The 22,792-nt window shown below is 34.5% G+C and overlaps 3 protein-coding genes and 1 long non-coding RNA gene across 4 annotated transcripts; all 4 read left to right on the forward strand.

Annotated features, from left to right (window-relative positions):
- Positions 1–4,356: 4,356 nt before the first annotated feature.
- Positions 4,357–10,639, forward strand: LOC140965861 (uncharacterized). Its single transcript, XM_073426077.1, has 9 exons — positions 4,357–4,941; positions 6,411–6,596; positions 7,779–7,871; positions 8,171–8,353; positions 8,440–8,542; positions 8,620–8,793; positions 8,916–9,850; positions 9,934–10,280; positions 10,359–10,639. The coding sequence occupies exons 1-9, from the start codon at positions 4,720–4,722 to the stop codon at positions 10,420–10,422; spliced, it is 2,307 nt and encodes a 768-aa protein (XP_073282178.1). The 5' UTR covers positions 4,357–4,719; the 3' UTR covers positions 10,423–10,639.
- Positions 10,640–11,464: 825 nt separating this feature from the next.
- LOC140965852 (PHD finger protein ALFIN-LIKE 2-like) lies at positions 11,465–14,558 on the forward strand. The gene is made up of 5 exons (XM_073426060.1): positions 11,465–11,743; positions 11,831–11,863; positions 12,591–12,813; positions 13,748–13,868; positions 14,100–14,558. Exons 1-5 carry the CDS (start codon positions 11,650–11,652, stop codon positions 14,346–14,348), a joined length of 720 nt encoding a protein of 239 aa, XP_073282161.1. The 5' UTR covers positions 11,465–11,649; the 3' UTR covers positions 14,349–14,558.
- Positions 14,559–15,863: 1,305 nt separating this feature from the next.
- On the forward strand, positions 15,864–17,517 carry LOC140965863 (trihelix transcription factor GT-3b-like). Its single transcript, XM_073426079.1, has 2 exons — positions 15,864–16,323; positions 16,773–17,517. Exons 1-2 carry the CDS (start codon positions 16,084–16,086, stop codon positions 17,340–17,342), a joined length of 810 nt encoding a protein of 269 aa, XP_073282180.1. The 5' UTR covers positions 15,864–16,083; the 3' UTR covers positions 17,343–17,517.
- A 2,360-nt stretch (positions 17,518–19,877) lies between these two features.
- Positions 19,878–22,733, forward strand: LOC140965860 (uncharacterized). The gene is made up of 2 exons (XR_012173161.1): positions 19,878–20,330; positions 22,535–22,733. It is a non-coding gene; the product is annotated as an uncharacterized lncRNA (long non-coding RNA).
- Positions 22,734–22,792: the final 59 nt, after the last annotated feature.

Below are 22,792 nucleotides of genomic sequence, written 5' to 3' on the forward strand. Positions count from 1 at the left end.
TCAAGTAAATAATTCAGCCTAATTAACATAGTGTAAAATGTAAATGTGAGGGATTTGAAATTTAGTTGGAGGCCATGCATGCACAAATTCAGTCAGAAAGGAAGACATTATTAGTATCGTACAAATTACCCGGAAAAATGACTATATTAAACATAACAAATCATAGGAACATATCTACAGTATTTATTAAGTTCTCCATGCATGTATATAAATAATTTAATATACTATCGATTATATAATAAATAAGACTTCAAGCATAGTACTCTCTAAACCTTTAATTTTCGTCGGGACAATCAAAAACTCAAAATTCATATTATTGATCTTGCGGGATATATACTTTTTGGTTTACATAATTTAGGTTTTTATCGATTTTAATCATATTATGAATTAATTTCCAGTCTTATTGCATGGTAACCTCCGAATAAATGATAAAAATAAAAAGTAAAAGAGAGGTCAGCAATTCCTCTTGCGAAACGAGAAGCTAACGACATGAGAGGAGAATATCTTCATTAAACTGGTAGATTAATAGCAATAGTTGACTACCTTAATCAAACCTTACTTTACTACTTAATACTAATAACTAAATTAAACTTCTTAATCATATATATTGTAAATTCGCGTACGTCCCATTATATTTTCTCCAAAAAATTATGCTTATTAAAGGAAAATCGTCGTTCCAACTCCATTAACTTCATTTAGCTCACCCTGCAACACAAGACGACAATAAATATATATATTAGAAATTATAATGAAATGTTATTAGAACCAGTGGACGTCAAATAAATATGTATATATATTTCACATTTGTTAATTTTATGCATGTACATGTACGTACTTGGAGCAGTCAGTGGATGGGCTGATGACATAGGGAAGAGAGACGCCACATTTTCCGGGGATCTCGGCGGCGCTTTTAATCATGCTCGGGGTGGCGGAGTTAGCAACAGATTTCAGGCACGAGCAGACGGCCTGACGGTCCTCTTTGGTGGTGGCGGCGTTGTAGACAGACTTTAAGCCGTAGCAGCACTCCGTCGATGGCACATCACCTCCAAACAGAACAAAGTTGAGGCATGCTGACAGTGTGGTAAGCACAGAGTTGCATGAAATCATTGCCTCCGCCGTAGGGGGCGAAGCGATAGAGCCGCGGTGGTCACAACCAGAAGTACTGTAACCCACATTGCCTTCAACGACGTCTTCCTTGTGGAAAAGCTTGCCATTGAGATGACAAAAAGTAGTTTGAATAATTTGTCGGAGGAAGAATGGAGCTTTTGTATGGGCTTTTCTTTGTCAGAAAGTTTAAATTTATCGAGGGCTGCGAATGGGGTTTGGAGAAATTAATGAATGAGCCAACATTTGGTTGGTGTGGTACTGGTGATGGTTTTCAAACAGTAGAAAACAGTCTGCCGATCGATCGGCGGTGGTGGCCGCCTCCTTGTACAGCGACTGAACACCGTAGCTGCAATTAGGGGGCACGGTTTGGCCGCCGCGCAATACGTACTTGAAGCAAGGAGCTAAACCGCTCGTCACGGCCCGCCAGCGCAACTTGAACCAGGCACGTTGCTTTAAGCACAAAACGAGAGCTGAATATGGCCATAATTAAAAGTGCGTAATACGAAAATTTAAATATGACGTCTTAGGATAAGTTATCCATCATTCAGTTTTTAAATATTATTATTTTTTAAATAAAAACTTTCGAAATAATAAAAAATGAAGGGCGAATTATATTTAGATTTAAACGACTTCAATTAAAATTTATATTCTAATATTTGTATCATCCAAAAGATGATTTAAAAAGTTAAAAAAATAGAGTCTTTGGTCGATTTGATGAGAATATATTCATTCATTTTTTGACTTAAGTTCGATTTTTTGTATAATTTATGGATATTCACATTTAATTTTTATGGAATATATTACTAATTAAGTAGTGGCGGACGCATATAGGGACGACGTGCCATGGGCCCTTCATATTTTTACGTGAAATTATTAATGATATATGTGGATTTGATAGATGATTAATTAATTTATTTGAAGAGCAAGAAAATGTTGCATCATAAAGTATTATTAAAAAAAATAAAGAAAAAATCCCGTTGTATCATGAATTATTATCAAAAAACGAAAGACCACCTTAAATGTCAACGGTAAGTCACATTTGAATCAATTGTCTCTCTCACATTCCTTAATTTCATGTATATCACCACTAAAATTACCTCTATAAATTATTTGATGAGATTATAGTTATAAACAAATTTCATGTATTGCCTTAAACATATGTATCGGACCGACTCGAACTTGAGATTTTTCAACTACGATATAATTAATAGTGAAAATAATAGGTTGATATCGATCTTAACAATTTTATTAAATATATCTCCTTAAATACAGAAAGGGTTTTTAGTCGGGAAATTAGCCTTCAGTCCCCAGCCGTCGTTTTTTTTTGTGTTTAGTCCCTGTGTACTTTTTTAGTACCACATTTCCACATGAACTGTACCACAATTTGTATGACATAGTACCACAATTTTGTGGGTAGGGAGTGAACCCAAAGAAATGTTTTGATTGGGGATTTTTCATCAACTTCTCCTTTTAGTGTACTTGATACAATAATTATCTACAATTTATTATTGCTGGGCCGGGGGAGGATATGATTAAAAAAAATAAAAAAATTTAAGCGACAAATATATGATTTAAAATAGTTTGAATTAAAAGCAAAAATATCACAAAGTGTGAAATTCATGAATTTCAAAGGTCACACGAATATATAAACTTTATCAGTAGAAATCACTATAAAAAGCACTATAATGATCCTACGATATTATAGTTTATGTAGAAAAAATTTAACGATGAATTTAAATTTCTAACTTTCATACAAGATTTACTTTTAAAAATCATATATAGCTAAAAACACGTAATACAACCTGTTTTAATTTTATTTTCTAAAATATACATGGAGAGAATTAAGACATTTTTTTAAAAAAAAATTCCTCAGTTTAACGTACACATTATCGCATGAAAAAAACTATATACATATCCACCATTTTCGTTTACAAGAATCGATCCTAATATCTTAGTTTGAGGAATATATTTGAATGCAATATCATAAATAAAACATGACAAAATTTTATGCGTACGTGCTAGAAAAACATCGAATTCAAGATCAAAATTTGAAATTACATTAGCATTATATTAAATTTGTCCTATTGTTATATCATTTGTTGGGTTGTTCCTAATTCTGGTCTGGTCCACAATGAAGAATCATATTCGCTATGTTTTCTTCCCCCTTTTTTAAACTACATCAACCGAATACGTAGTCAGGGCGAAAAAGATTGGAACCTTCTCCCAGAGTTAAGTGCGAAAACTGTCGAGATCACACAAACATGACTAGATTATAACTAGACGAGCTGACATCGCAACTCGTCGTATATTTTGCGTGTCATATGTGCACGACACATTTTGATGGACATAAGTCCACATAAACATTGAATTATCATATAAAAAAGAAATATATAAACTCTTGCCTCGGCCGTGAATCAATGATATTTAATAGCAATTTCGAAGAGAGTTGGAGTAGTGATTGGGCCGTGAGCGTGTGTGAGCCCTATCGGAGATAATAATCACTAAAATCAACATGAGCCCAGGTTGGTTTAAATTGCGAGCCCAGTTATATTATCTACAGCATGCGATCCATATATTTATATTAAATATTAATATTAATTAATAATTTAATATGTAATATTATTCTGTATAAAATATAATCATATGAGAGTGTCTTTCTCTATCTAATTTTGTGTTTACAATTTTTATTTTATAATATATTTCTCATAAGGGAAATGAGATAATTTGGTATGTTTTAGAGATCAAAATAAGTGGGTATATATCTCATTTATTATTTTTAAAATTTTAAATTGACACATATCTTGAAAAAATATGAAAATTACTTTTTTTAATAGTTGGAAAAAAGAAAAAAAACAAATATTCAATAACCGAACTAAATAGAAAAACGAGAAAAAAAAAAGATACGCACTTTTTGATTTTGGTTATCGATAGATATATATGTTTTATTGTATCGTAATCGCGTAGATCATATGATTAAACTATCAGCATCGATATAGATAATGTTACAAGTTATGATTAAAATAACCAACATTGACTGTTTAATTTTTTTTAAACAATATTATTGTTTTAACAAAAAATATAATATTTTTTTAAAATAACAAAACTATGTTTTACACCCTCGATATTACAAAGAATTAATTAAATAATAAGCATGTAATAATAATAAGAATTTGAAAAAGGGAAATTTCAAAAAGCAGGGAATCGGCGGTCAAGAATCTACATCAGTCTTGCAAAGACAGATTTGTATAATTTAATTTAATATCACAATCCAACTGAGAATCACTTGCGAATGAGCGTAATTATACGTATGAACCCCTAAATCTCTCTTGCGATCTTTAAACCCTTCCGACCATCTAATGATTAATCTCCCCGAATCTTATACCTTTCACGCCAGAACCCATTTCACACACATGCGAGTGGAGGAAGAAGATACAACTTTTGTTGATCTTTGTGGGCATTTCTGATTCTTGATTTTCCAACACCGGAACTTGATATTTTGATTCCAATCAAAAGGGTTCGGTGATTTGTTATACGGCGTCAGCTGTGTGTAGAAATAATTAAAGTGCATATACATATATTTATTCTAAAATCTGGTTTACATAAAAAGATTAAATGGTTGATCTTCCGGTCGGCGCAGCTGCTCAGGTCACTTCGCCTTCATCGTCGATCTTTGACCCGTATCAGTTTGGTTTTGGACCGGAGCGTTGGGCCCGGGCGGAACAGGTTGCACACGAGCTAATTCAGAAGGTCCAGCTAACAGCTGCATCAGAGGAGAGGAGACGGCAAATTACTGATTATGTTCAGAGATTCATTAGGAATCGTCTTGGTGCTGAGGTATAAAGTTTGATTGCACCAATCTATCTTTCGCGATGCATGTTGTTAGATGCATTTGGAAGCATGTTTTGTTTGGAAGTTGCAACATTTGTGGGTGTAGGTATTGCGGCTAATGTTTTTTTTCGGTGGTTTGAAAATTTTTTTATTCTAGAGATTGAAGTGCAGAGCCCTCTAGTTTTTTTATGTTCTAAACTTTATTTTTTGTGTTAGTTTGGATTTTGACCGATGGAGCTGTTCAGCGATAATCTGCTATGGTTCCCTGGACACGCTTAGAGATTAGTGTGCAAGGATAGCTCTTGTGGTAAATGAAGTTCTTATAAATTAATGTGTTCGAACTGAAGAATGTAAACAACTCGAGGATATAAAAAGTTGACCTTTAAGAGGTTATGAACTTGCCAAGAAATAGAGACTGGAGAGTTCTCGCTGTCCTGGATTTCTGAGAACGATCCATCAATTCTTTACACGTGGTCGTCTGAAATTGGTTGCTGTTATCCGTACGATCATGTGTGGCAAAATGCTGTCTGTTTTTATAGTATTTATTAAAGTAGCTTCTGTTATTGAATTTTTAAGCGGTTTTGAAACATGCCGAGTAGAATAGGTATCTATAAAGGGATATTTTTATTGAGGTGAATCCAAGAATTATGATAATTTTCCATCAATTCTCAATACGTGCTGGTTCGAAATTGGTTATAAACAAAGGAATTAAAACCGTTACGAGCATGTATGAAGTAGCTTTTATGATTGATATTCGAGAAATAAGGAACACGCCATGCACCAGAGAGAGATTGGTATCTTTGAAGCCCTTTATCAAGGTCAATCCAATATTTTTAGAGATCTTTCCATCAATACTCAACACGTGCTGGTTTGGAATTGGTCGTTGTCATTGGTAAACGGGAGGAAAGGTTACAATCATGTGGCAACATTCCGTTTTCAGCTGTAAAATCGATTAAAGCAGCTTTTGCAACTTTGTGATTTCGTCAGATTAGTGATTAGAAGAAGGTTTTAACATGTTAATTAACTAAAAATGATTGTTTGTTTGAGCCAGAGCAAGCGATTCATATTTCTTGATAAATCGAACACCGTCAGATTTTGTGTAAGATAGAATCAGACTTTGCTTTGAAAAACAGAAAACCGATGAGAACAGGTAATACCTGGCTGCTTATTTTAATTTATTGTCCATTGTGGCCATGTTGGAATGACATGCTTTCCATTTTCTTCAAAAGTATTTATCAAATGCGTTTAATGTAGCAATAGTATCATTTATGACGGTGGAATTTGTGGCCTATTAGATCTGAATGGATATAAAAAGAAAGCGGAATATTACTAAATTCTTTTACCATCCTTGATTGGATTGTACTACCTGTTTTGTGCCTATATCACTCATTCATGTTCTTGGTAACTGATGCATGCAAGTTTTTCTGGTCAATCAATTCTTTTTCTTTGTAACATTAAAATTTTGGACTTTGCAGGTATTTCCTTATGGATCTGTGCCATTAAAAACTTATCTCCCTGATGGAGACATTGATTTGACTGCCTTTGGTGGTGCAAATAGTGAAGATAAGTTGGCTAATGAAATAAAATTTTCTCTGGAAGAGGAGACAAAAAACAAGGCAGCTGAGTTTGTTGTAAAGGATGTCCAGCTAATTCATGCTGAGGTTTTTAATTTCACTAAATTTTTTGCTTCAAAATTCAGACTTTTTCAACATATTTGACATAAGTTTTCGCAATATCTACTCCATGTTACTTCCACTGTCCATTTTGTAATTCTGCGATCTGATGGTCCAGCATAATTGGTTGCTTGGTGCACCATTTTCTCCTTATAAATCAAATAGTAGGAAACTAGAGTAGAGGCTTCATATGAAATGAAACCTTAACAAAAAGCATGTAAATGACATGCAATAGTTCGGTTAAACAATATGAGGGTAACATAACCGTTAAGCACATCTTGTTTTGGATAAAGACGAGTATTTCCAGAGAAAAAAAGGTATCTTTTTGTATAGCACTTTATTATAGTTGAAAAATGCATTTAAAGAGGCAGCTTGAGAGTTATCGAGGTAATGGATGCATAATTAAAGGTTAACCAAGAGGGCATGTTCTACCCAAAATCATATGTTAAAGGTAGACAAAATAGCATGGTTTTTTGGTCCAGAGGCACCCTTACCCACTCAACTCGTGGTGCCATATCGAACCCAGATTAATTTGGGGTTGAGCTGGTTGGACTCATTGGGAAAAGATCTCCGAACATTTTGCTTAATTCAAACCCAATTCCTAGTATGTTGAACGGGAACCAAGCTCCTTGCTACTTGGAACAACGGGTATTGGTCAAAATAGCTTGTTTTATACCGTAGATTTAGAGATACAGATGGCCGTGACGGGCTGCTGAGTGGAAGAGAAGTTTCCTAGCAGCTGACTGCATGTGAATGAGGATAAGATTTCTCTTTTTCAGCAAATGCAATGTCATGGCAACTGTGTATATGACAATGTTTAAAAATTAGGCAAATGTGGAAATAACCCAAAACAAGTGTGTTTAAGTTTCCACTTGCAGAATATAAGAAATTTATCATCGCTTGAATTAATGTGCGTGCTTTCTTTTCTGTAAAATTGGTTTTAATCATGATCCTATCTTCTGTTAGTTCAGAATGCTGTAGAGCAAGGACAATAAATTCTTTGTGTGAATATTATGTGCTAAATTGAAACCTTATTGAACTTTGAATGTCCCTGCTGCCGTTCTTTTTATTCCACTTTCTAATCAAGATTTGAAAATTTCTTTTGAAGGTGTTTTATGTCCCTGTGTGCTTCTTTCTCTAGATTCTTGATCTCAAACTGTTATGGTGCAGGTTAAGATTGTCAAATGCATTGTTCAGGATATTGTTGTCGACATCTCCCTCAATCAAATTGGTGGCCTGTCTGCTTTATGTTTTCTTGAGCAGGTAAAGAAACCTAAAAGGTTGAAGAAATTAAAATATGTACCTGAACTCATAACGCACCTGGTTGAGAATCATAATTAAGATTGATGTTTTAAATATTCTCGTATTTGTTGATTAATCCAGTCCAGTTAAGTCGAACATGAGTTTAACAATGATAGATTCTTAAATTATTTTACAAATCTTCAGATTTTATAAATGACGTTTTACGTTTTTTTGTTATATTTATTAAATATTAGATTATTACATTTCTTTCTAATTATGTTTAAGAGGCAGTGACTTTTTTTACCATTCTTATGTTTCAGGTTGATCGCTTCATTGGAAAAGATCATCTGTTTAAGCGCAGTATTATACTCACCAAAGCATGGTGCTATTATGAAAGTCGTATTCTCGGTGCATTTCATGGATTAATTTCTACGTATGCTCTGGAGATTATGGTTTTGTACATCTTCCATCTCTTCTACTCGACATTAAATGGCCCTTTATCTGTGAGTGCTTCCTGAGAAAGTTGCGCTCTTTAGAATTTAGATTGTGCTCACAAAAAGAACCTGATTGTTGAAATTTCTGAAAATAGGTTTTACATAAATTTTTGGACTACTTTAGCAAATTTGACTGGGAAACCTACTGTATCAGTTTAAAAGGGCCTGTTCGACTTTCCTCATTGCCAGATGTTGTGCGTAAGTAACACCTTGAATGACATTAACTATGATGTTTGAGATTAAACTTTAACCATTGTTCATTCTCTCATTTGCAGCTGAGATACTGGAAGACTGTTGTGGTGATTTAATGCTGACAAGTGATTTCTTAAGTTCTAGTACTAAAGCATTCTCGACCCCTTCTAGAAATTCCCGTGGATTTCAGCAGAAGCATCTGAACATAATTGATCCCTTAAAGGAGACGAATAATCTAGGCCGTAGTGTCAACAAAGGTAGCATGGACTGGAATAGTTGGATTTAATTATTTATTTAATCTTCTCTATATTGCACATGATAGAAAATCCATTAATTTCTTACTAATATTGCATCACGTGGTCTGCTTATTTTTGTACAGCAAATTATTACCGGATTCGCAGTGCTTTCAGTTTTGGTGCTCAGAGGCTTAACCGAATACTTTTGCAGCCTGAACATGTAATCCCTAAGGAGCTGCACAAGTTCTTTTCAGACTCCATGGCTAGGCATGGATGCGGACAAAGGCATGATGTTCAAGATTTTGTTCCACCACCGACGTGTGATGGTACCATCACCGATTTACCTGTTTCTAAGGCAGAGTTGCGAAAAAATGACATCTTGTCCTTTGAAACACGTGTTAATCACACCGGCTTAGCGACGAATCTTGCCACTTCAGGTATGCAAGGCCTTAGAATTTCAAGTGACTCTCCTGACACTATGGTTCCAATTATTGAGGAGAGTTCCCGTGCAACTGTCAAGCCCATTTTTGCCCCTCACCTCTTTTTCTCCAATTCAAAAATGTGTAACCGGAGTACAAGGGACGGAAAATCAGATTCAGATCACTGCAATGATCCTAAAGAGAGTGTTTCTTCCGTCAAGGCAGATGCCATTATCTTAGATGGCGCAAAGCCATTAACTTTTTCTGGGAATTCAAATACTATGAAATGGGATCGGGGTTCGGCTAGTAGGATTGGGACACCTGAATTGTTGAATTTTTCGGTAGATCTTACTGGGGATTATGAAAGTCATTTGTATGGGTTAGAATATGGTCGGCGGTGTTACGAATATATATTACCTGTACCTTCTTCGCCGGTGCCTCCCTCTCGAAGCCCCCCTTTGTTTCAGATCAAGAATCCTCAGGATGATGTCCAATCTGCATCACAGTTGCAGACCAATGGGTTTTCCTTCCGACATCCCAACAGCTTCCATCCGGGTACTCCAGTGTATGCCATGCCACATTTACTGCTGCCTGGTGTGGCCTTTGGATGGGAAGAAATGCCAAAGCCCCGAGGCACAGGAACATATTTTCCCAATACGGTATAGAAATTCATGCTTTTCCTACTAAATTTGTGAAAAAAGGTTCTGAACTTGGATGAATATTTAGTTGCATTTTTGTGCAGAACAAACCCCCACAAGGGTATCGACCTTCCGCTCTTAAAGGTAGGAGTGAGGCTCCACCAAGGACTTACCATAATAACGAGCGGAATCCGATACAGCCAAGTATGTTAGACAGAAGCCTGCACGAGCCAGCACCATCTTCCGAAAGCCGCCAACCATCTTCTCCTCCTTACTCCAATGGCTTGGCCATCGAACGAGATCCCGAGGGAACAGTTGAATATAGGGTTGGGCATGCATTTGGAACCTCCATGCAAGAAATAAGCAGGCGACAGAGACCCGTCTCTTCTTCTCCTAGAAGTTTCCCCGCAACGCCAAGGCCACAGCCTGGATTCAGCAGGGAACATGATAGGTAAAGAATCTTGGGATACTCTGATTACTAAATGTGGCTGGTGTTTTGTTTGAGCGTTTCTCTGCCCTGAAAATGTAGGATCCCAATGAGGTCTTCTTACTCACTTAAAGATGATGACGATTTTCCTCCCTTGCCTGTCTAAATGTGGTGTTATGCCCGCCGCTGTAAGCACAACAACATGCAAGAAATTTCTGAACCACATGTTTTTTTGGCTAACATAATTGATTTCTAGAAATTGATTTTTTTTAAAATTAAAAACCAGAATTTGGTTATATATGTTGGAGATTTGTTCATTTGTAGTTTTTACTAAAGGTGAATCTTACTGAAGAAAAAGAATATATAGAAAATAGGTTGCTTTATTTGATTTTCCTTTTAATTTTTTTGGTCCCGTTTATGACATGTGGCGTTTTTGTTAAAAAAAAAATAATTTAGCTCATAAAGTACTTTCTTAATGCTCTTGATCAGTTGATCCTACCTTACCATACAAGTTTGACAAAAAACATTAACATTATCGAAAAACCTTAAAAAATCACAAATCCCCTTATAAGATTACTGGGTTTTTACACCCCATATGCTTTTAAAAAATCAAACGCATAAAATCTTGTATTTTCAAAATTCGATAACATCTATTTACCCCATTTACGATACGTTTTATTCTTGATAATAATAAATAAAAAAACAGAAGGTTTTATATGTAATTGATCTTACACGAGGGTTTTTATTTATTTTATTTTTTTGAAAAAAAAAATTCATGAGGGTTCTGATGCAATTTGTCCCATGTAAAATGTAAATTATGTATCAAAAGTTGAAATCTCAAGATAAAAGTGAGATTTCTTTTTGAAAAATAAATTAAAAGTGAGATATAAAAAAAAAATCAAGCTTTTCGATTTTATGATATTTTTAATTAAAAAATGAGTTAATTGACACTCTAATTAATAAGAGATTAGGCAAAAACTCGTATGAGACGGTCTCACGGATCGTATTTTGTGAAACGGATATCTTATTTGGGTCATCCATGAAAAAGTATTATTTTTTATGCTAATAGTATTAATTTTTATTATGAATATCTGTAAGATTAACCCGTTTCATAAATAAAGATTCGTGAGACCATCTCAATAGATATCTACATCAGAGATTAATAGAAAAAGAAAGAGACGGCCGTTTTGATTGTAATGAAAACATGTCACTAAAACGACGTCGTTCGCTTCTTGACCCTGCTGCTGCTGCTGTGTTCCGATTCTCACGATTCACGATACATGCACCCTCAACCATCACCTCTTTTCATGTCTGCAGTTCTAATTCAGACAATTCTTTCAATCCCTCTTTGTAATCTTACGTATTCATTTCAGGTCTTCAATTACACACAGAAATGGCTGCAGTTTCTTCAAGCCCCCGAACGGTAGAGGAGATCTTCAAAGATTACAGTGCTCGCCGTTCTGGAATTGTTCGTGCTTTAACTTATGGTACTTTGTATACACAGCTGTACATATACAGTATTTGAGTCTAAATGTTTATATCTGGGTTTGTAATTTTTTTGGTTTTTTTCTCAGACGTGGATGAATTTTACGGGCTTTGTGATCCAGGTAAAGTTTTTAGGTCAGATTTAGTTTAATTTACTTTATGGCTAAATGTTTTTATCATCGTTTTGTTACAAATCGAATATTGTCTAATGCTTAAAGACGAAATTTTGAATCTTAATGTTTCTGTCATTTTTTTAAGTTCAAAATTGTGGGCTAATCAGCTCCTTTTTACTTAAGATCGCCTCTGCTATTTTTCTGAAGCGTTTAGTCGGAAATGTTACTGTTTTTCTTACTCAGTTGTGTACTTGTGTTTTCTTTTTCGTGTTCTGTTGTTAACTGTAAATTTTGGTTGAAAGAAGCTGCCTTCTGCTTCTTTTCTGTTAACGTTAGTAGTCAAAAGTGAAGAAGACTTGTATTTTCCAACTTGCTACTTCTTCAAATTGGGCCACCGGGGCTGCCTATATTTGCCAATTAAGTATACTGTATACGGATACTTTTTTAATATATTTTTGTGAAGAAATGTAATGTTTTCACATGATAAACTCCACTTCAATTTTAGTCGACTCTTTCATGAAATGGTGAAAATGAATACTCTGTTTGTTAAAATTATTCCAGACAGTTAGAAAACGAATCGGCAAATTTAAGTGCTGCTTTGTTGAATGAAACATTTCTAATGGGCTAGTGTGCAAAGTCCTGGATTTTTATCAGTTTTGTGATATATGAAATTTATTTCATCTCAGATTTATGTCTTATGCATTCATGTTTTGTCTCTTGCATCACTTGTTTGTAGAGAAGGAAAATTTGTGTCTATATGGGTATCCAAATGAATCTTGGGAAGTGAATCTACCAGCCGAGGAAGTTCCACCAGAACTTCCTGAGCCAGCACTTGGGATCAATTTTGCCCGGGATGGAATGAACCAAAGAGATTGGCTTTCCCTAGTTGCTGTGCACAGTGATTGTTGGTTGCTCTCAGTTGCTTTTTATCTTGGAGCAAGGCTCAACAGAAATGAAAGGTATACGCCACATGTCTTGCTACAAGTTTCTTGATGTGGCTGATCATATGCTCTTTTCTTCATGTGCTGTTCTTAAATGTCATGTGCACCAAAAATTGCCTTAACTTGACAGTTGCTCTAATTGCTGATGTTTTACACCTTTTTGTATTCTTCATCCATAAAATAGAGAAAGATTGTGAAATGATAGCCCTATTTAACCACCATAACAAAGTTTACTCTTCCTAAATGTCGTAGGGTTTGGTACCATCAGAGCTCTTCGATATAGGTCTGAAATTCGTCTTGTTTGAGAATTCATTTGATAAGATTCAATTATTAAATGATTCATTGGTCAAGTTACGCAACTGTAAATTTTGCTGAATGCATTGATTTTTCTATGACTCATAGTATAATTTATGTTTGCTTAAAAATAAGTGTCTTATGTGATAATACCCTTGATCATTAGAATTTGGAATGTAATATGGATACTCTGTAGTGTGTATTGGACTTTCTGATGCATCCCCTTGGGGGACTTCTACTAATCTTGGTTTGTCATACAGTTTGCAGAGCATAAGCAAACAGTTTAGAAAGTAATTAGTTTTTTGGGTTTTTATTGGCACACATTTTGGCTGTATCTGACTCATAGAATACTCTGCTGGTTTTTTCAACATTTAAAATTAAAATCTCACTATAAATTGTCTTTGAAATTAATATTATTTTAGCATCTCAAGAAAACTCAATTACATGCCTATTTTCCACCACAGTTACAAGGTGTTATTGACAAGAAAGAAAGTTTATCGTCCTTGATAACTTACTGATGTTAGTCAGTTACGAACATTTACTGTTTTCTAAATTTGTTGTAGACCATGCTTTCCTTCTGGATATGTATGCATGTGGAGGCATATATTTGATTCAAGATGGGTTATTTATAGGTATAAATTTGTTTCTGTACTTGCAGAAAACTCATGTTTAGCTTGATCAATGATCTGCCTACAGTCTATGAACTAGTGACAGAAAGCAAGGCTGAAAAAGACAAGCCCAATGTGGATAGTGGAAGCAAGTCTCGTGGCGGCACAAAGGTAGAATTGTTGTAAATGTAACTGCTAGTTATAATTGAGCTTTTCCTTTTGAATTAGCACTTCTTTCTCGTACCTAAAAAATGTTACCAGATACCTGAAAGCAGTGTTTCTTTTTTAACTAAAAGTTTTAGATGATGAAGTGAAAGTCGGAATATTTGATTCTGTTCAGGACTCTTAGATTTTGATCGTCGATTGTGATATTAATCAACCTTAAATATGTTCCATACACAGAGGTCCATTGATGGCCAGGCTAAAAGTAATCAAAAGCTAGAAGGGGAAAGTTACGAAGCAGATGAAGATGAACATAGTGAAGCTCTATGCGGAAGCTGTAGTGGAAATTACAGTGCAGATGAGTTCTGGATCGGCTGTGACATCTGTGAGAGGTGGTTTCATGGGAAGTGCGTGAAGATAACTCCTGTAAAAGCCGAGAACATGAAGCAATACAAATGCCCATACTGCATAAAGCGTGGTAAGCAGTAGGGATCCTCCTTCGATTGGTGTGTGCTAACAAGCTGGTATAGCAACATTGTCTTTCATCTATTATAGACTAGTTTGTGATGTTTATTATAGTAAATTATGGAAGGAATAAGGCAGTCTTCTTTAATGGTAGGTGCGTTCACTTTTAATGCAAATATTCCTCAATTCTTGCTATCACGTCTTCCACGGCTTCATTTAGATACCGAACATAATGATCAGACACGATCCACCAACCCGACATGGTTCATCTCTTGGATTGTACACTTTTGTATTTTCCGTTGCTGAACACGTGCAACCCGCCAATTAACACAAGGAGATGCTGATTCTCGAACTTTCCTAGAGATCGGAAATTAAATTATTATGTAAAAAAAAAATCAAGAAATTAAACCATAGCCCATATCAATGCGTAGACACTCGGCTCACCTGAAGTTGGTCCGCTAAGTTTACAATGAAGGGATTTGGAATGGGCTTGACGGTAACCCAATAATCGCCGTGGCGGACTTGGAGGCCCGATACATTGTCATCTGCTAAGAGGATGGTCATTCCATCGGGGTCCGAGTGTGGCGATAGGCCAAGTGTGAGATCGGGCTGAGGGCATTTTGGGTAATAGTTAGCCCTCATGCATGCACTCATATTGCCGAAGGTACCCTTCTTCTGAAAAGAGGTTTATTGAGAAAATCTTCAACAGTTGGTTACCAAGTTTAACTACTTCTCATGTATTTCACCAACGAGTAGGTCTTTTGTGAGACGGTCTCACGAATCTTTATATATGAGACGGGTCAATTTTACTAATATTCACAATAAAAATTAATACTCTTAGCATAAAAAGTAATACTTTTTAATGGATGACTCAAATCTGTCTCACAAAATACGATCTGTGAGAACGTCTCACACAAGTTTTTGTCTTCACCAACAATTCAAGTGAGATCCAAATTACCCTTACTTTATCTCCATCTTCACTTCTAGTACTCAATCGTGGTAAAATCGCAAAATATAATTATTAATGGTAAAATATATATTTTCAATTTTTAGTTTTTACTATAATTTTAATTATATTTGAAGTCAAACAATTAGAATTGAATTTCAACAAATTTAATATCTAATGAATAAATTTTCAAGTTCGAAAAACATAAAATTATTTAATCGTATATACTGTTGTTTTTTATCCATGCCTCTAAAAATTATCATGATCTATTATAAAATATAAGTTTATTACATTAAACTGGCCTCGTACAAACTCATGTAATTAATCTGTTAAGATGTCTGATATCTTCCTTGTTTTGTTTCAAAAATAAAAAATGTACAATCGAATTAATTATGACGTTCATCCAATCAGAGTAATTTTTATGTAATTCTTAAAATGTTTTATATAATACTTGGTATATTGTTTGAATAGTTAGGATATGTAATATTAATTTAGGTAAAAAACTTGTGTGAGACGGTCTCACGGGTAGTATTTTGTGAGATGGATTTATTATTTGAATCATCCATGAAAAAATATTACTTTTTATNTTAAGGGAGAAACTGTGCCGAAGAAGGAAAAACAAAAAAATTAAACGATAGAGTCATTTTCTTCATTTCTGAAACTCGTTTGACTTCTAGCCTTTATTTTCACATTGATGTTACAGAAAAACTAATTTTTTCTTTTGATTTTCCGCCATTGATGAATTTTATTCTTGGGGTTTTTGATCTGTAGCTAATATATCATAAACATACATACATACATATATATATATATATGGATCATCATCAGTCGTATGCTAGTGTGGGTGTTGGCGGGGATAGGTTTCCTCAATGGAGTATTCAAGAAACCCGGGATCTGTTGATGATTCGGGCGGAATTAGACCCCAATTTCATGGACAATAAACGTAACAAGATTTTGTGGGAGCTGGTGTCCACTCGGATGAAAGAAAAGGGCTTTGCCAGAAGCGCTGAGCAGTGCAAGGGCAAGTGGAAAAATCTTGTTACCCGATTCAAGGTATGTATGTAATTAATATATACATGATACAAGTACATACGTTTATGTACTTTGTGTTTATATGTGTGTGTGTATCATTTGTTTATGATAAATTAAACCAGCTATTTTCTTTCGTTTCTTTTTTCTTTTATCTGTGTGAAAATGTGAGCTAATTTGATTATCGGCATGAAATGAGAATGAGATCCAAGGATTAATTTATAGTTATATTTTTTCCAGCAAAAATACTAATTAATTAACCAAGGTTTTCTTGAGGTTATTGGTTAAAATAAAGCGATGGATCATGAATTAATATCAAGAATCTTAAAGTCATTACTTAGTAAATCTAAATTCTGTATAACTTATAGTTTGAGTGATGCATCGAAAATATTAGTTATAACATGTGAAACATTGAGAATTTTATTTATTCCGGATATAAATTGGAGATTTTATTGTATTGATTTAATTTGCAGGGATGTGAAGCAATGGAGACAGAAGCCATGAAGCAACAGTCATTTCCATTTTACAATGAACTGAAAGTAATATTTGCTGCAAGAATGCAGAGAATATTGTGGCTCGAAGCTGAAGCTGGCGGAGCCGCCTCCTCTTCCTCCAAGAAAAAGGCGGCACTGCAATTTTCTTCCGACGAGGAAGATGATCTTAAAGAAGACAGCGAAGAGGAGAAATCCGGCGGGCCAAAAAAGAAAAGGAAAATAAAGGGAAATCCTCCAAGTGGGAATATCAATAATCAGTCGATGAATATCATAAATGGGATAAAGGAAATAATGGAAGAATACATGAATAAGCAAATCCAAATGGAAATGCGCTGGCTGAAAGCTTATGAGGAAAGGGAAGAAGAGAGGAGAGCAAGAGAAATGGAGTGGAGACAAACAATGGAGGCATTGGAAAATGAGAGGTTAATGATGGATAAAAGATGGAGGGAAAGGGAAGAACAATGGAAGATTAGGGAAGAAGCTAGAGCTGAGAAAAGGGATGCCCTAATTACAGCTCTCTTGAATAAGCTTACAAGAGAAGACATATGATCATACATACTATCATTAATTTAATCACAGTTTAGATGGACGACGAATCGAAAAAACTATCGGTTCGAATCTTTTACTTCAAATAATGCATGTTTAATTTGATGTGTTGAGACGAACTCTCATATTCATTGCATGTATTCCATTTATACATGATATATAGAATGAGATGTGATATATTGCTATGTGATTATGAACAAATTAGATGTAGTGCTGATTAAGGAATGAAAGATTAACTAGCGTTGTGAGTATTAATTAGAGCATTTGCAAAAGATTATGTTTTTGGAGAAATTATTAAATGATAGATTACGAAGACGTGAGGAAAAATCTCGTTTTAAGAAAGACACAAAACTGACTCAAATAATTCCATGTTTTTAGTGGTAGAGGAGAGCTGATATTTCAATGATTTATCTAGGGGTGTGCATTTGGTCGACCGAACCGAATTGACAATAACCGAACCGAACTGAATTTTATTTTGATAACCGAACCGACCGAATTAGTTTTAATAACCGATCACAAATTAACCGAATTAAAATCGGTTAATTCGGTCGGTTATTTCGGTTTAACCGAGATCTTGCTCACCCCTAAATTTATCGTCTTGTTTCGATAAGTGCTATAAATATTTGGTTGCAGTATTAAAATTAATGCATTTTGCCAATGTGATTGATTGCCTTAATTGTATTCCCATTAATTTTCTTTGACTTTTGAGTGTTTATTTATAATGTATCTAGAATTCTAGGTGACCTCTTACTTTGTTATCATTCACAAGAAATTTACACATTTCTTGTGCAAGAACACAACCTTTGAGTTTTCAATTTCTTGGGAGAAAAGGTTGCATAGTAGTAATTCCAACCAATGGGAACACTTCTCTTATTAAATGTATATATGCTAGAACTAACGTGCTAGAACAGCCCATCTCTTATTATATTCTAGTTATCAACCTTTAATTCTTGGGGTATTTTTTTCGTACTTATTTCTAATGATAGATGAGATTTATAGACAAAGCATCAAACCCGAGATGTGACAGAATTTTATAGGGAAAAAGTGATGGATGACATAATTATTCTACATATATAAATAAAGTTTCTAATTATAAGTAAAAAGTTTGTTTGTAAACTTTACTTTTTTTTAATGATTTTTCTAATTTGTGTATAAAAATAAACAAACTTGTATATGTAAAACGGAAAGATTAATATATTTGTTTTTGTATTTGTAGGTATGCTGGGGTCAATTGTCCTCATAATCTCATCTTGGAGAGCCAAAAAAGTTGGTGTTAATGCAAGTCAAATGAAGACCAAAAATAAAAATAAAAATAAAAATAAAATAATAGAAGACAGAACGAAGTCAAGATCTTGAAAGTAAAAATGAATAAAAAAGTCAGCACAATTAATTAATGCAAATAATAGGTTATTAAAGAGGCTGCAGACAATTAGGCCCAGCACCTACAAATAATGAGGCCCACGTAGTAAATATTGAATTAAAGTATTGTTACGTGGATTTTTCATATTAAGTTAGGTGTGGGTGTCATGTGAGATCGTTTCACGGATTTTAATCTGTGAGATGAGTCAATCCTACTCATATTCACAATAAAAAGTAATACACTTAGCATAAAAAGTAATATTTTTTCATGGATGACCCAAATAAGAGATCCGTCTCACAAATACGACCTGTAAGACCGTCTCACACAAGTTTTTGCCGTCATAGGGATATTTGTTTGCTCAAATTTTAAAATTTGATTTTCAAAAAGTTATAATTGTTACGATTCATTCAACTACTTTTTCTCTATTCAAATTTTCTGTAAAACATTGTACTAAACTTGCTTGGAGATTATAAAACAAGTTGAAGGGAAAAAAAAAATGTCTTCCAAGTTCAGGAAAAAGGAATTGGTTGGTATTTATTTGCTCTTGAAATGTGGCTCAAATTTGACAATTAAATTTATTTCACCCAAAAATATCAATTAAGCATGTCGGAAGTAAAAATAATGGGACTATCAATACGACTTCGGATTTCCCATTGCCTTGAGAAGCTCATCCGTCAATTATGCAAATTCTTTAGCTTCATTTTGCAAATCTTCAGGAAAATTGCAATGTTAAATGACTGTGGTATGGACCATCTGAATAGCTAAAGTACAGCAAACATCATAATTCAAACCACTGAAGGAAACCGATAACCATGTTTTGGAGTTGGATATCACAATTATTATCCATAACAATAAGGAAATTTGTATTCACTATAATCTTTAATTCACTATAAGTCAGTACTCGTGTGATATATGATAAAATCATATAAAAAAAATAGGTCTCTTGTGAAACGGTTTTATGATTTTTATCTATGAGACGGGTCAACCTTACCGATATTTACAATAAAAAATAATACTCTTAACATAAAAAATAATATTTTTTCATGGATGACCCAAATAAGATATCCGTCTCACAAAATTTGACCCGTGAGATCGTCTCATATAAGTTTTTGTAAAAAAAATAAAAATAACACTAGTAACTTGTGGTATAAAAAATCGGTCGCAAATAAAATGGGGGCATCATGGAATTCGGACAAGAAATTGTCAAATAAAAATTGATTGATTTTAATTGGTGGAGAAATTAAAACAAATACTGCGCTAATATTGGCGATTTCCCCCAAATCTTCGAACTTCCCTCAAATCAGAAGTTCGAAATCATAGAACCACAACAGATGGAGGATTCCGGCGTGAATACGGCTTCGTATTACGAGAAGGTGGACGGCCTTGCGCGGTGGGTTGGGACTAGCGTCGCGGCTGCGTTTTTCGCCTCACTCGAGCGATGTTCTTGTGTTAATCTTACCACCTCGGACACCGACGACGAGGACGAGGAGGCGAAAGATCGCCCGCTCATGTTGACCAATCTCCGCTCCAGCTCCACGTCTTCTTTTTCCTCCGTGAATCACAATGTCAACAATTCTCGCTCCGTCGATAATCTTCCGGTCTGAACCCGATCCAGCATCCCTGGATGATTGGTAAAATAATTAATCTTTCTACAGTTTGATTATGCGTGATCTGTTGATCGTTTTAATTTTTGGGTGCGCAAGACTTAGTGAAAGTAAGGGATTTTTAATTCAATCCATGTGATATGGTTATCATTTGCCTTGATTATATCACCATAGTATTGGCGCCCTTTCGATGTGCAAGCTTGATTTCATTTTTAGATATTTGAATGGTTAATACTCTATTATCGATTAATCTATGTATTTTTATGGATCATTTGAATTGATTTTGAGGGTTTCGGCAAAAATTGAGTCAATTTTAGTTATTTTTTATGTCATCATTAAAAAAGTTAAGTTTTTTTTTTTCTAGTCGATTCCGGATTGCCAACTTGTACAAAATATGACATTTTTAATGCAGTGAATTGTTGTGCACCTGCTCTAGTGAATCTCCGTTTTGACGTTACTTTAAAAATATTGATGCATTTTATCTTCTACATTCTAATGTTACTATTCTCATTGAATTGGATGATGATTAAGTTTAGCAGTATTAAGATCAAATGAAGACAACCTCAACCGTTTCTCTAATTTTTATGGGTAAAGGAAGCAGGAAGTTGACATATTTAGACCGGAAATGAAAACTACATGATTTGCGATGGCTCACTGATAGCACACATAACATCCTTGCTTATCATTATTAAAATGGAGTTGTTGGCATTTGAAAAAAAAAAATACATAATAAGATATTAGACACTAAAATGGGTTTTTTCTCCACACAGCTCTCTGAAAAGTTTTTGTCGTACCCCATGTTGGTAATTCGTGGCTCTGAGATTCCTTGGTTTTTTACTTTTTTTGGGGGGTTACTTTTTAAATTTTCTTGCTTGAACACTTGGTGAATGAAAATTTTGATTAATATGATTTTGTTAGCACTACGTTCTTATGTTTAAATTCATTATGTGATGTATGATTGTATGCGCAGGACATACCAAATTTAGGTACCACATCTTCTCTTAAAATTTTGAGTATACTACTATCAGAATAAAAGTTCAACCAATTGTGGTAGTATGCTGTATTATTCTTATCACCTGATAATCGTGGTAAAAAGCAATATGATTATGCATGATATCATGGTTACTTTTGGACCCCACCCCCAGTTAATTTATCACTTATCTTGTTGCTCTATGATGCCAGTAGAACGTTTTTTTCCTCCATCGAAACTCTTACCTTTTGGTGTGTCCTGTTATGGTTGCTTCCGTAGAGTTGGCTGGTATGATATCATTTAAAGTCATTATCCTTTTATTGGGGCTGTTGATGTTTTGGTATAACACAATGTTCTTGTAACTGCCTCACACTCCCCAAGAATAACCTTGACATTATGTATAAGGAATTTGAATTGTGGACTTGTCAGCATGGCAACAGTTGTTTGCCTCTAACTTGTGCTAGAGAATGATCATCCCTTTAACCGTATTATTTATGGACAAATTAGTTTAGGGTTTGGCAAACAGTAGTAATAGACCTTTGTTACTCTAATTCTTGAAACATTTCAAAGGTCAGAGTCAGCAAAATATTTTGTCTATAAAATTTGGACCATTTAGTTGAACTTCTTTGTCCAGCATGTTTGTGAATCACGATTTTATCCTGAAATATGTTTTCTATACTGTCTGAGTTATGTAATGCTCCTTGACCGTCTCACCATGCATGTCTGCATGCTAATGTCACCTCCCTTATCCGAGAACCTTTTTTTATTCTCTTAAAATGTAAGTTTGGTCCCATTTCTTAACATGTTCTTATAATCATTTTGAGGAATTTTATTCTTAATTCTTGATGGAGTATGGATCATTTGATAAGCCATGTATATTAAATGGAAATCACCCCATTTCTGATTTGCTGATACTGGCCCAGCTTGTTGTGTATCCCAATGTATCAGTTACCTGTAACATAGACAAGTTTAAAACGAAATTCACACTGAATAGTTTATTTGATGACGAAATTTGGTGATATTCAATGATGCTTCTAGGATAAAAACAACTATGACGGATCCATTTTCTAAAGCTTTAACCTGAAAATCAGGCTACATCATTGGTGCACGATGTTCCTTTTGCTTTGATGAATTTGATTTGTCTATGGCATTGCAGAAACAACAGAATCATCATGGATAACTAATAAATTTGTATGTGTTCACATGTCGAGCATATAGTTTTGATAGTATTCCCTGAAGTTAACTTCAATTTTATCTTCAGGCACTATGGTTACGCAAGTTCCAATTCGGTGTCTGGATGTAGGGATGCCAAGTATCCAATATTTTTACTGTGTTCACATTTGTAATTTGTTTGTTACGCTGTTACAAACTTGGAGATTCGCTCTTTCTTCCTGTATTTGTTAAAACCGCAGATGTTTTTTCATACAGTAATCTTCCAATCTGCACCTGTTGCGAGATTAGTCTCTTTATCATTATTTTTTTCACACTTTCTTTGCATGCCTCATTTTTCTGGAGTCTG

This window comes from Primulina huaijiensis, unplaced genomic scaffold (assembly GCF_012295235.1).
Source record: "Primulina huaijiensis isolate GDHJ02 unplaced genomic scaffold, ASM1229523v2 scaffold15321_ERROPOS2250371, whole genome shotgun sequence".
NCBI classification, from domain to species: Eukaryota; Viridiplantae; Streptophyta; class Magnoliopsida; order Lamiales; family Gesneriaceae; genus Primulina; species Primulina huaijiensis.